This window comes from Temnothorax americanus, unplaced genomic scaffold, assembly GCF_048541705.1.
Source record: "Temnothorax americanus isolate GAGA-0224 unplaced genomic scaffold, ASM4854170v1 Scaffold76, whole genome shotgun sequence".
NCBI lineage: Eukaryota > Metazoa > Arthropoda > Insecta > Hymenoptera > Formicidae > Temnothorax > Temnothorax americanus.
Genome location: NW_027509799.1, coordinates 170,423 through 185,374, shown reverse-complemented (window position 1 = coordinate 185,374; position 14,952 = coordinate 170,423). Strand labels below are relative to the sequence as shown.

Genomic DNA, 14,952 nt, shown 5'->3' with positions numbered 1-14,952 from the left:
CTCATCATTCGCGACGGGAGATGGTGCGGAGCAGCGCGACGCGCGGCGAGGCGCATCGAAGCGGGGAACCGCGGATATTGGCCAATCATGAGTGACTCGCTCTCTTGGTCGCTCGTTCACGTTCACGTGCTCTCCGAGCCTCCATTTGGCTCTACATCGACGCGAGCAGTGAAGAAATCTGTCGCGAGCAGCGGTAAATTAAACCCAAAAATAGAAAATAAATTCTGTCAAGTACATTCGTATTTGGCAACATGTTAGCTTGCCGCTGAGCGAGCGCGATCGCCGACGTGAGTGATAATGAATAAGATTTTTTGGTTATATTTTTGAGCTTCCGTATTTTTGGGCTCATCTGGCAACCGAGTTATGCCGTGCTCCGACTTCTCATTCAATTTCTACTCGTATTCTAATGATACGACGGTCGAGAAAGTTGGCAAATTTTTTCCCCTCTTTGTCTAAGTTATCTATTATTTTATCTATTATTTTATATATATCTTGAATAACAATATTAAGTAAATAAAGTTCTTCCTGTTTTTACTTTTCGGACAAAGGCTATACCTATAATGCAAGCTAAAGTCTAAAAGTTAAAAGCTAAAGGTTAAAGATTATAATAGATGGAATATGTAGATACTTGATATTTATTCAAGAATCTATTTCTATTTCCTCCAAGAGTGTTTATCGATTTAATACAATTGCCTATGTCGCACGTACTCTTTTCAATAAAACTTTTGTACAAAAGATAAATATCTTCTTGAAATCAACATGAATTTGTCATTCAAAATACTATTTAGTGTTCAAAATATTATTTATAATTCTTATTATCGAAACCTCTTTTACCCCGTGACAGGTCAATCTAACAAATGCTATCGCGTATTTCCTAACAATAATATTATAAAGATGAAGATTGAAGAGAACTTTGTCAATATAATTGTCAATATAATTGAAACAAGCATTAATTTAACGAGAGCGGATAAAAAAAGTTTTTATTCGCAATTTAATTTGTTTGGAAGAAGTATGTAAATAGCAGTATTAGAAAATCAAGATTAATAAAATTTCATAAAAGATATTTTAAAATAATATATAAACAAGATTTGATATTATGCACGGAATATGTGTATGTGTTATATTATATGTATATATTACATACATATGACTTTTACATACATATATATATATTGTATATGACTCAACTTTACTTATATGTCAAAGAACCAAGAACAAAGACCACGAAATGGAAGTTATTTACAATATATATGTATATTACACGTAAAATATTTGAAAAAATTATGGCTGAAGTGTGTGAAATTCAACATCTCAAGCTTCGATGAACTTAGATACTGAGACACACAGATAATTATTACTGATGTACGAAAAAAAGTTATTCTTAAATCTTAATCACGCGTCGTTTTAAACCTTTTTCCTCGATTTTTGTTTTTAATTACATAACGAGATACATGATTTTTGGAATATATTCGTGATTATGCTACGTCGTATATATGTACAATATCGCTATGTAAATTAAGTTTTTTTATCTGCAATTCTATCTAGAAATATCTAGATATTATATATATCTAGATATCTAGATATTATATATATTATGTATTATTTTTAATTTTGGAAACTCGCATCTTTTAATCGTATTATAGAAGATAAAATAGAATCAATAATATAATTGATGATAAAATGGATAAAAATTAACTAAAAGAACAATTTTTTGCAATTCTATAGATATCCTTTAGAAAAGCACAATACAATTTATTGAGAAAGTAATTCGTAACAGCCAATCATTTATAATATGGAGGGGTAAAAACCACAGTGGTGTAAGTCAAATTTTTTAAAATATTTTGACTTACACCACTGTAGTTTTTACCCCTCCATATGTACACTTGCATACTATATGTATACATATACATATATTTTTTGTATGTATAGTACGTATTGTATACGTTTATAAAATATGTATTATGAGACAGCAATTATAAATAACTTAGAGATTATCTACATATATGCAAAAGAAAGAGAGGTATATTATTGAGAAGTTTTAGTTACCAAATATAGAAGATCAAAAAATTGGTCATTGTGTTCACGGAAATGATGACGTTGATCGAATGGCAAGGTTGAGGGTTGATTCGGCAAACTAAAAATTTACAGATGCGCAGTTTGACAATAATATTCCGCTCCTCTGCCTTTCACATGCATCGATTATGGGTCTATACCGGTTATACCAGTTATACCAGTTATTACGACTTGAAAATAACACTTGTGTTCCCAAAATCTCTTCTCGCCATTTCTTCTTCTTTTTTTGTTCATGGCTGCGTCATAAGTACCATCTCTTTCAGAACGGCTATAAATTCAGAATTACAGATGTGTTCGGGAATGAATTAAACTTACGAACGGACAGTCCGTTTCGAATTTTAGTATGCGTTTCCGAAATATATGAATTATTAATGGGCTTGTTAATAGAACAAATTCGTTGATAATAGAATTAAGCAGCGATCGGAATAATAGGTATATGTATATTTGTCGACCTAGACTATATTTTCCAAATGTATTGCGTGTGTTTTAAATAAAGTGCAACTTCTATATAATTCAAATCCACAACAAAATTTGAACTTGTGCTATCCGAACTTTAGATTCATTCGAATAAAAAAAAAAATTAATTGTAAAATTGTAAATTATAAATCAACTGTCAGCTGCCGCTGCGCATATGCATGCGTATGTGCATTTTGACAAGTTACAAATTACATCTATTTTCGGCTTGCACAGTAAAAATCGTATAAATTCAATACAGAATAAAAACAGATAGGGAATAAAAAAATATCCAGATAGTATCTTTTTCCCCCTAAATTATGATCTCTCGTGTCACACGTACAGCGTACGTGGGATCCGAGGATCTTTCGGTCACCTGACGTTAATCAGTTTGAATTATAGAAACTGCGTGGCATTTAAATATGTATAAATAATTAATAACTCGTTTAGAGAGAACGATTTTTGTGGATATAAATAGCGAAGATGCTCACCCTTCTGCGGCAGATGCGTGAAAGCGGACGTGATCTCGACACTTCTATAGCCCACGTCTTCTGAAACAAATTACAAGCGTTTTACAAAACCGACCGCGACGGTTACATTACACAGAGAACAATGGGGAAGGGTGGCGCAGGGGAGGAGAAGTGTACACTGAGAGAAATACTTTTTTAATTATTAATATACCATGAGTTTAGACTTGATATCTTTGTCAGAAATATACAAATGTCAATGTAAATTCGTAATATTTAATAATAATATACGTAACTGTATAGTAAAAATACCATCAATTTATATGAAATTGTATGTATATTAAATGTAATGTCTTTGTAATTAACAAATTTATATTAATTATTAATATAAGTATAATCAATAATCTCAAATAAATTATTTCATTTGTCGAAATTGATAAAATATTTTACGCAAACATACATTTATTTATGACAAAGAAAGTCAATGTTATATTATTACTATATGTTTACTTGAAGCTTGGGCTGTACGACGGGACGGGCGGCAGCGCGGGCTCGCGCGGCGAGAATTCGGCTCGCGCCCGCTACGCGGCGCATCGCCAGTATCCTTACTCGTAATTAAAGGCCGGTTTTCACACGCAATGATTGGTGGCGCCAGGCCGCGCCAGTCGACTAATGCCAGTAAAAATGCAAGTGTAAACACTTGATGCAAACTGGCGCTAGTAATGTGGCGTTTACTCGCGGTTATTGGCCAAAGCATATAACCTCAAAATTTGAGGTTATATGTTGTCATTTACTGTGTGTTTAATAAATGTTAAATATTTTCTATATTATACGCCAATCACTGTGTAAACACTTGTGAGTTTGCCAGTTGGTTCTGGCGTCAATGAATGCCAGTCAGTTGGCGCCACTAATCATTGCGTGTGAAAACCGGCCTTAAGATTCAACATCGACTCTTATATCTAGGGCAGCTCGGGAGGGTTTCTTCAATTTCTCCAGCGTTCGCCAGTCAGAGCGTGCTCACTAGCAGGGCTTCTGACATAACTTTTTTTGTTTACGAAGTGTGCTCCTCATCTGGGGCCTTCGTTTAAGCAAATGTATTATAGAAAGAGCAAAATTCAAAAATTTGTTTAGTTTGTTAACAATAAAATATTGATATTAAGAATAGCAAGATCGCGTACTATATAATAATCTTTATTATTAATAAAGCACGGACTGCGGTATGCAGTAATATTATTTTTATACTGATAAATGTAGTTATATTCAGTGATACGCAATATAGCATATATTAATTATGAAGAAATATTTATTAGGGACGGACATAAAAAATTCTTACATTAACGACAAAGCATGTATATTAACTATTAATATACTGTTCTCTCAATTTTTAGCTCATTGCTCCTTCAAATGCAATCTGTACTAATTTGTAAATAAATGTTGCAATGTTCGCGCGAGAAGCCTGCTGCGTGAATACATAATGGCGGCTGTCGATTGACGTCAGTTTATCCGAGACGCGGAAAGAGATGCCCCGGGCTGGACGCAAACTATCGTGAACCATTATATCACGATTGATAATACTATCTATCGCGTCACATACTCCTATTATGACCGATCGGCTTATCTTCGGCCGTAAATTCCTATAATTTTATACGATTTTTATTTGATCTTTCCTTTCCACGTGTATACACAGATAATCAAATAAAAACTATTAAAAAGTCGAATCTCGATACAATAGTATTTGTATTCGATAAGAATCGAGGCTGGGATCCTTGGTTAATTGTACGTGCGTATAAGATATTACCAAACATGAAATTCCAATCTTTTGTGCAAATATTATAAAACCAAGTAAGTTTTAAATTTTAATCTTGAAATGGATAAAGGGACGTTTCCGTGGACATAAGATTTTTAATTTTTCATTTATAGTTTAATAAAATACAGTTTTTCTATAATATATTACATATCTATATTATAATTACAGTTTTCTCCGTATTATTCTTTACATTTAGAATAAAAATTTATAAACAAAATCTACAAAAAAAAATTCAACAGAAAGCTTTCTAATTAAAATCCTCGAAATTCTGTTTAAAAAAAATATAATACACTTAAAACTGATAATTAAATTTTAATTATTCTTATGCAGTGCATAATTTAAAGTAAATTCGCGGATAATGCATTTTGTAATAAATTCATTTATATTAAAGTGCTAATTCTTTCCTTCGTATTTAAGCAAGAATGATTCTAACATGACCCAGTATAGCTGTATCTTCTTAATTTATATTTTTCACTCGTACAAAATTGATGATTGAATTTTTATTCGAACATATTTTTATGCGCTCTCCGGTGCAAAAGGAAAAACGATTATGAGATGCATTGTCTGTGCACCGCGTTAATCTTGCGCTAGTCGCAAGTCGAGCTGGTTTGCGATTAGATAAGACACACACCACTACCACCTTTTCGTACGTTTCATCCAAAACGTCTCGCCTACCACAAACCCGAGATGACGTCGCGTCATTCTCAGGTTTCGAACGACGACGAGCGAGCCAATAAACGGCGGCCTTATCATCACGATTTAAGACTGCAATCCAGCCTTTATCAAGTAACCCGTTATTGATCGATCGATTATCAAAAAAATTTTTTGAATAATTCAGAGAGAATTTCAATAACTTAACCATGTAAAGTCGTCAATGCAAATGATGCGTCAAAGCAGTCCTTTTCCTTTTACTTCATCATTGAACGCACTATTATCTCAACTCACATTTGTTGACTAGATTTATTGACTGTTAAAATAAATCTTTTTTTTTAATTATACACTGAGAAAAAAAATATTTTTATCCAAAAAAATATTCATTAGGTGGCTTCTAACAGCTTATTTAGGTACTTAATATGATACACATATTTATTTAGCATTAGATATTTTTATTTAAATAGAATAAATATTTACTTTAATAAAAAAAAAATAATTTTAAGTAAATGTATTTACTTTCGTTAAAAAATTTTTTCTCTCAGTGTAATGTCCTGGAATTATCCATTTTCGTAAATACAGTTTCGTCGAAGCAATCTTTTGACAGCTCAATCTCTTCCAAACGACCAAATATTTAATATTCAATATTGTTTTAAATTTATATAAAAAAACTTTTTATATTTTTATATTCTTTTAAAAATATTTTCAAAAATCTCGCGCAAAAAAATAATTAAATTTGAATAAAGAAAAATAAAAATCCATTAATTGGACCGATTGGATCTGACAGATAAGTATAGCTGCGTCATAAAGATTCTCTATTTTCAAACACGTTATATCAAGAAAAGATTAACTCTAGATTGACCGAAGAAGCTATTCCTTAATCGATGAGAAAACCTGTTTCGTTTCACTTAAACATCGGAAAATCATAGTGACTCTACTATTACATTTTACATTGAATCTGTGTGGCTCACGGTTTATGCGGAAAATGAATTATGCTGTTTTTTTTTTAATACTGATTAAACTTATCTGCGATATATACGTGCACTTGTATATAACAAAAGATAATTCTAAAAAAAAAAGACATTCGATCGATATAAGCCACGAGCATGTTTAAAAGATCACAATCAAGATGTTCTTATCGGTTACTTAATATTAGTCGACATATCGCTTTGACGATCTATCGATCGTCGTCATTGCGCTCCTTTTGTTCAGCATTCGGATCGAGTCTATACACGCGTATGTATACCATAATCACAAAGTCACTACGATCTATTTTCAGACGAAGGCCGTAATAGTCCGACGAGTGTCGGCACCAGAGTCATCGCGATGACCTTAGTATATCGCGTATGCCTCTGATCTATTATTATTGAAGATTAATCAACATTTTATCGGCTACGGCTTGTTATACCTGAATAACTTGCATACTTTGCGATTACGCGGCGAAACGAAGATTGAGTAGAGGCAACTACCACTCCAATAAGTTTTGTTTTGTCTGAGAAACAATGAATATATCGAAATCTAAGATTACATATGTAGAATTCACATCTTGAAATATTCCAAAAATATACGAAATAGACACTTCACCAGTGAACCCTTTTAACATTCAATAATAAATTTTTTCACGCAATTAAATGTTAAGGGGATTCTGTAGCCGTATGATTTACCGACATTATTGTTTTTCGATGGATCTTTTAATTGGCTTTATAGAATTGCAAAAATCTTTTACAGAATTAAAGTACGCACAAAAATCTAGGGTAACAAACGCAATTTTATATCAAAAACACCAAAAAATTAAAAATGTTACTTATTTGAGCACATATACAGCTGTCACCTGACGACAATATTTGCTTAAAACAAAAATTCTGATGCAGTTTATACATACATAATGTTTATCATCTGCCCTTGGGAAAACATGTAGAAATAATATCGTGCAAGTATAGAAGTAAGATTCAATGCGTACAAAAAAAGATCCATCGAAGAATTATTTTAATGTAATGCAAATACGGATGCACACACACACACACACAGAATGACAAGAAGAGCAGCAACAGTAATTGCCGGATCTTGCGAGAGATGGCGAGCAATCAAACAAGAACATATGTCATTTCGTTAAACAAAGACAGATATAGAGAAAACAAAATTAGAAAGGTTGACATTATCGACATCGAGGAAGTTCGCCTGTCACTGCAGGATCCCCTTAAAGAAGATTTAAATTTGTTAAATAAACTAAAAAATATTTTAACCTGCTACAATATAATTACTTTGCTACAATATAATTTACGAATATTCTAGTTTTCAATTTACATTTTACTTTTTTATGAGATTTATTTGTAAGATATCTCTGGAAAAACCTCTGAAAACTTTATTGCAGAAAAAATTGACAAATTCGATATCGAAAATAATATTATTCTCAATACTTTTGTAGTATTTTTGTAGTATTTTTTAACGTAAAATATTCTTTGGATATTAATAACGTATTAAGTTCTTTATAAATTTTAATAAAACAAATAAAAAATTAGACTCGATTTAAAATCTCACAAAAAAGAAAAAAATGAAAGAAAGATTCCAAAGTATAAATAACTTTTTTACAATTTAACAGGGTATTTCAGATTAAACAGACATAACAGATTAACCTGATGATTTTACAATTATATAAGTTACGACGAATACAGTGTAGGGCGCCGCACATATTCACTTTTGTTGCGACGTATTTATAGAACGATGACTCTATCGAGGCAAAGAGCCAATAAATATATTGATAATAATCGTTGCTGGGGCCTCCCGCCGCAGGCATGTGCATGTGTTTTTATGCGTGTATTTCCTCTGTCAGCCTCGACTGGCGATTTTAAATGTGATCGAGAACCGGTAAGCCGCGAGGAAGCCGATTGCGTTCGTGCTCCTTTGTCGTTCGCGATAAAGTAAGATCAGACACTAAAAATTTACAAGGCATTATTTTTAAACGCCCACCTGACTCCGATGACGGTACCACCCAGAAGACGAATCGTAACCAATTCTGAAACGCCGGCAAAATCACACGAGCATATAATCTATCGAATTTTTATCACGTCTTCGCCCAGTTCCATAAGATCGCGTCTGGAGCTCATAAAATCCGATCGGATAATCCACTGGATCATAGGAGACGATCATATCGTTTATCACACTACGTAAGCTTGAGGCTGCGATTGCTAATGAAGATTTACGGCTCGTTAAAAACTCTTACAATCATCGCTTTGCCGTCCTTCCAAAGAAATTTATTTTCAAATCGTATATACTGTCAAATAAATATTTTTACATAACATGTGTAATCACAAACTCTACACTTTTTTTCTATCTTCAATTTAAATATTTATAAGAACCTCGTTACTTTTATAAATGCTATATTTTTTGGGAAATTAAATGCATGTATAAATTTAAAAAATTAAAATTTAAAAACTATATATACAATATATAGTTTTATTGTATATAATCTAAATCTACATAAAAATAATATAAAAATTAAATAGGATCTTACTCAAGCAATATTCAATAATCTTCATTAAGCCACATCTTTTGTAAAATGCTGATAAAAATTCGATTCTCCAGAAAATAATGATATCAATAAAGTTTGCTATGTGTGTGGCCTTTCATGCGATGATACAAAGTTATGAAATGTGTTTATTTCGACTTGTTTTCAAGAGAATATATCGCAATTTCCAGTCAAATGGTGTAATCTTTATTTTCTATCAACATATGTGGATTGCGCTTCACAGATTAATAGTTCGCGTGATGGTGGTATTGGAGATAAATCCTACATCAGATTGCAACGGAATAGCTCTCTTATTATCTAGCCATTTATAAATGCCCCGGTATACCAACATCTGAAAGAGATCGATTGCCTCTCTCCAACTTCCGTTTCAGGATTTTTCGGCGACGGCACCGAAACCGCTCGGGAGGCTGCAAGAGCTGGCTGCGAAAGAATGCACCGGCCACCGGCCGGCAAGCTGCAGCGCCTACGGTGAAACGAAATGGGCCGACGGAGGGAAGGAAGGAAGGTGAGCGAGAGATGAGTGCCGTGAGTTAGCGAGCGAGTGAGTTAGTGAACAAGCAAGGGAACGAGGGAGCGAGCGAGCGAGCGTGCGAGCGGAGGTCACTGCACGGCGCATTCCTTCGAGTCAAGTCCAAGGTTAATCCCGAGGAAGAAAGCCTCTCCGCCGCCCCGTTAGGTTCTCTCTCTTTGCTTTCATGCAACGCGCCACCCGTGGTCTTACGCGTTTCCATTCTTTCATCCGGGAAAGGTGCGTCGAGAGGCATCAGGCGAACTCCAACCGCAGTTTGTCATAGGTTAGACAAACGGTGACAATGACTATTTGCCAATTGAATCACAAGACTGAGGTATCGGAAGAATTGTCGAGTGTTATTTGCTAAAGTATATCCGCGGTATCCGTATCGATCGTGATGTACTAATCGAGCGATAGCTACAATCATATAGGATAGCATTTGATCTCGTATCGCAGCTTCGACGGAGGTAAATTTATTGTGAGAACTTTGAACTTTGAAGCTACGCTTGAAGAATCGTGATTAAAAAAAGACAATTATTAAAAATTATGCAACTGATTAAAAGGAGATTGCATAATTAAAACGAGTGTTTGTCACAGATCATCTTTTTACTTGATTAAAAGAAGCGCTATGTCGATATTTCTTGTCTCCATATGCCTATCGGCAGTTAATAAGACCTCTCACAATAAAAAAAAATTAAATTAATACATATATCTAGTGCAAATATACACACACACACACATATATATATATATATATATATATATATATATATATATATATATATATAATACGTTTATTGACCCCCCTCAGGGTTGCAAGGCGTTTTGTAGAGACGTTCCCAACCCTTTACTCAGTTGTCATCCAATACTACCCTTCTCATTTCACTTTAACCCTTTGGACGAACGACTTAACGTTTCTTTCCGAAAGACAGAGCCCAGTTTGCTCCGCACAAGAGCCTATCTTGCACGGAGGGCGCAGCTTTCGGAAAAAACTTTCCATGTTTACATGGCTCTAGTGGACTCGAACCTGGTTCCTCAGATTACGAGTCTGGCGCTCTACCACCAGACCACACTACCGCCTACATATATATGTATATATATATTTTTTTTCATTATATACATATATTTATATCGATAGAATAACTTTTACCCATACTTTCTGCTATAATATAAAACGAAAATAGGAAGGTAAAAAAACTGTTTTATATAACTAGCAAAAATAACGGCTGCTGCATAAATAATAGCGAATTCGTATATGTGTCAGCACGCATGTACCAGCAGGCTAATACTTGCTATATATGTATTTGTCCAAGCGAATGTTTGATCAACCATCGGCAAAATGATTGTGACACTTTTTTCCAGCGGTCATCCAATGTTTCCTGGAAACAACGTGAAGCTCCGAGCTACAGCAAAAAGCAGCACGCCGATTGACGTAGCGCATTACATAATACATTTTCAATGGATACGGAGAGAGGGTGGGTATTTAGGGTGCAATAGTGTATTCCACCAAATTAATGTTACTTACAACGTTGGTCGCACGGAGCATATCTATTGACGGAGATAGCAAAACCCCGACGACTAAAATCCCTTGATGTTTGCGCGCACTGTTCAATCGCTCAAAACCGCCGATTCGCCCGCATCCGGAATGGAAAACTTGGAGATACACACGACGCTGTGTGCCTCTCGCGCATTATCTCTGTTTCCGTATATATGTGTAACGATTCCCATCGAGATCGCGCACGAACTCGGCAGTACGTATACGCGACCGCGAAGGAAACGGCGTAATCAAGGCTTATTACACGACGTGATGGTGTCTATTATATTCGCGGCTATTGCGTAACCGCGTCTAATCACCAGCGCTTGTCGTTTTGATTACGATCATTAGTTTCCGTGTACGAAAATATACGACGCTTACAGTCGCCCGATGGAAAATAAACCGATTTGCACGAGGAGAGGGAGAGAAAGAGAAGAAGAGGGCAGAGAGGGCAAGAGGTATCGCGACATCCGCACTGTCTGTGGACATCCATGGATCCTCTCTTGAAATCGATGATTGATAGGTACGACATTCCTTGTAAAACGCATAGCTGAGATCTTGCACATATACATGTCCTCGAAACAAAAAGACCAAAAATGAACGCACATATGACCAAAATCGTTGTCTAAAATTTTGCATATTACATAATATTTAAGCGTTAGACAATGGTCTTTATTAATAGCACGCGTGTATGTATTATTCAATTATTAATAATATTCGCTAAATATTAGCGAATTATTAACTATATAAACTTGAATTTTTTCGAAACTGTCTCTCGATATAGTAAATATTTTAACAAAATAATCTTTGTTATTACCGCCGCACTATTTTTGTTATACAAATTTTTATGTTCAACTTCACGACTCGACATTCGCTATAGAAAAATATTCCAATTTTGTTGCTAAAGATTTGCGAATTTTTCACGCGCTCGATATCCATCTGACGTTGAGAATGCGGGATGCGAAAAATTACGGCTTGCAAAAATCAGCTTAACGAAAAATTCGTCGATACAACAAGAATATATGTAAAACCGCTCGAATCGCGTACATATATACGAGCTTCGGCGCACGAACTTATGCATGCACACAGAAAACCGAAGCCAGAAATACCTGGCTGCTAGAAGTTAAATTATTCAGGAAACTTCGTGCGATTCGCAGATATTCTCGGAAAGTGCTCGATCGACGCACAGAGAGAACAAAGTTACATAAAATGTAAATCGCGATCAAAACGTTATCAACCGAGGTAATGCAAATTATTATGCAAAAAAATTCCTTTAAAGAGATGTTAGTTTTTCAAAGTGTTCATCACGTCTTGAGATTAACGTGTCTAAATTATATTGTCTTTAATTAATGTGTCAATAGTTTTATTAGCGATTGAAAAGAAATATATTACATGTCTTTTCGCACTTTGACCTATATAATAGTATCAATGACAAAACTAAATTTTTATAAAAAAAAAACTTATAAATCAAATAATATATAAAATATAATAAAGAAATTAACTTAAAAATATTTTTGCGCGCAGCAAACGCATCTCTGGTTTTTCATATTTTCATAAATACGCGGTATCTAAGCTATTATTCTAATTAATGGAATTAAAAACACGCGTGACGTAAGAATGTTACGTGGCGTTTTGGAAGGCGTTTCATTTATCGTTCGTCTGTATATAATTATAGAATAGCTCACGTAATCGGTCATTCAATATGAAATTACGCGATCGGAGTCTTCCTTGCGCGAGTCTATTTTCGCATGATTATATCTAATCAAGATGTCATTCTCACAGAAATGTGCGACGTCTCCGTAACTCAGTATCGAAAGAATCTGTTACGTTTTAATGCCCGCACAAAGTATCGATCCAAATCGGCCTGAATATTATATTCAATTTTACAATTGCGCGCGTGCGATACAGGAATAAAAAATAATATCGTCCAAGTGTCGTAATAAGCTGTTAAAAGATAAGACACGCGAATAGTTCTGTCCAGAAATGTCCATTTAGAAATAATCAAAAATAAAATCATAAAATAGCGAAAAGCAAGTCGCAATTATCTGTTAATAATACAAATCGATAACTTAATAATACAATACAAAACGGCATCAAAATAGTGTGTACGAATTTGCTAAAGACCATCATTGAAATATGTTAATGTATCTCTCAGTCAGTTGCACGCAAAACGCGAGTTCTTCTTTATATTCGTGAGAGCAAGCTCGGTTTTCCTGTTGCTATGATTTCGCGTTCGGCGATATTAATTTTATAAAACCTATTATACATTCGTTGGAAGCATTACACGTCAGTGGTTGCACCAAGCGACGAGTGCAAGTGCATCGAGAATGCATTGAAACTCGTCGCAGTGTTCGGTTCTATCGCGGTGCATTCTGTGCATGGCGGCCGGGCTCTCTTTGTGCCGGAACTCTGCGTGCGCGTTGTAGTATAGCGTCGCGGCGCTCATCGACGCCGTCTCCGCCGACGCGGACGTTGCGAATAACGGACGATAGCAAAGCGCGACATACATTTTTAAAAACATAGCGCCTATGGCGGACACTCGCCAGCAACATGCGGAGTCGATGCATTCACCGGGCGGCCGCGTTTTAACGCCTGATGCCGGCGCCGCGCGTGAACAAAGAATAGACGCGACATTTCGCAGCTTATGCACTTGCCTCGTGTCACGATACCCGCTCGATCTTCATTTAATACACTAATACAGGATTGTGGAAAAATAAAAAACGCGCGCCCGATAGAAATTCGATTCGCGAAATAACTCTCGATTTATTGAATGCGATAAATCATATATATTTCGTACATGGGCAAATAATATCCTGTATTAATCTAAAGTACATATATACGCAACACAACATATATAGTGTATCAGTTTTTCTCTTTTCTTGATTCTTATTCATGCTGAGAGAGAACAGTATTTGATTTTCGAATTTTACTCCTTAAATTGAAAATTTATTCGCTAACAACGTTATATACTCGTCGTTGCAAATTAAGAATTTTATAGCGGAGAAAAAGCAGTTTGAAATCTTTTTAACACCTCACGTGTCAATTGCATTTAATTGGATTATATCAGCACTATATAATTTCGAATTCTTTGAGACAAGCACGAGATGAAGAAAAAGACGAAGCAGTATTTAGCAAGAAGATGATGTGCAAGCACCCTTTACTTCTTCAATCCGCTTATCGTTTAAAAAATTTTGGTGTGCATGAGATTGGATTTGAATAATGCGCGCATCGATCTTGTGATATACGCGAAAGTTCGCGCGTGTGCGAGACAAATTGCACGTACGACTTCGCTTGCACGCCTGCGAGTCATGCGATTCGCGTGCCTCGATTTCACGTCCCCGTGAAAATTGGCACGCTATGCCAGAATGTGTACCGGCGAGTCGGCGGACGAGCCGCGTTTTGCCCGAGACTTTTCGCAACTCCGCGCAAGGTCTCGCTTTCGCTAAACCGCTAGAGTAGAAAATTTTGTCGATATCCATTATTTACCTCAAAACTCAAAAAAATCAATGCACTATAGCTCGCTCGTTCAGACATTCTACTGTATCTTAACGTAATTTTAATCAAATGCATATCTTTCTTATATCACAGAGAAAAAAATATTCTTAATTTGAAAATATTTTTAGTTTCAACGTGGAAATCTTGAAATGAGATTATATCGCGTTAAACTTGCTTGAAAAAAATTAAAGAAAACTTGTTTGAATAAAGTCATTATATAGTTCAACCAAGAAAAAAATGTTGAAATAAAAAATTGAAAGTTTTATAAGAATAAGATGTAGATTGTTTCGTATAGGTACAAGCAAAATCTTATATAAATTTCAACTTTTGATTTTAACATTTTTTTCTTGGTTGAACTATATTATGACTTCATTCAAGTTTTCTTCGTTTAGCGTTTAGCGCAATATAATCTCATTTCAATATTTCCACGTTGAA

General features: G+C 34.8%; 2 protein-coding genes across 14 annotated transcripts in view; one reads left to right on the top strand and one right to left on the bottom strand.

The window, feature by feature from the left end:
- Positions 1-14,952, bottom strand: part of Hdac4 (histone deacetylase 4) — a 211,336-nt gene that overhangs the window by 40,400 nt on the left and 155,984 nt on the right. For 9 of the 11 annotated variants that reach the window (XM_077423066.1, XM_077423071.1, XM_077423072.1 and 6 more), the window contains one exon: positions 3,018-3,077. In XM_077423066.1, the coding sequence (XP_077279192.1) occupies positions 3,018-3,077 (60 nt within the window). The remainder of the gene's footprint in view (positions 1-3,017; positions 3,078-14,952) is intronic. The other 2 variants (XM_077423075.1, XM_077423068.1) reach the window with 1 other exon arrangement.
- Positions 1-14,952, top strand: part of LOC143906809 (uncharacterized) — a 30,938-nt gene that overhangs the window by 295 nt on the left and 15,691 nt on the right. For 2 of the 3 annotated variants that reach the window (XM_077423080.1, XM_077423079.1), the window contains exon 2: positions 9,349-9,482. In XM_077423080.1, the coding sequence (XP_077279206.1) occupies positions 9,349-9,482 (134 nt within the window). Of the gene's footprint in view, positions 1-57; positions 194-9,348; positions 9,483-10,850; positions 10,964-14,952 lie in introns of those variants that run through there. The other variant, XM_077423081.1, reaches the window with a different exon arrangement.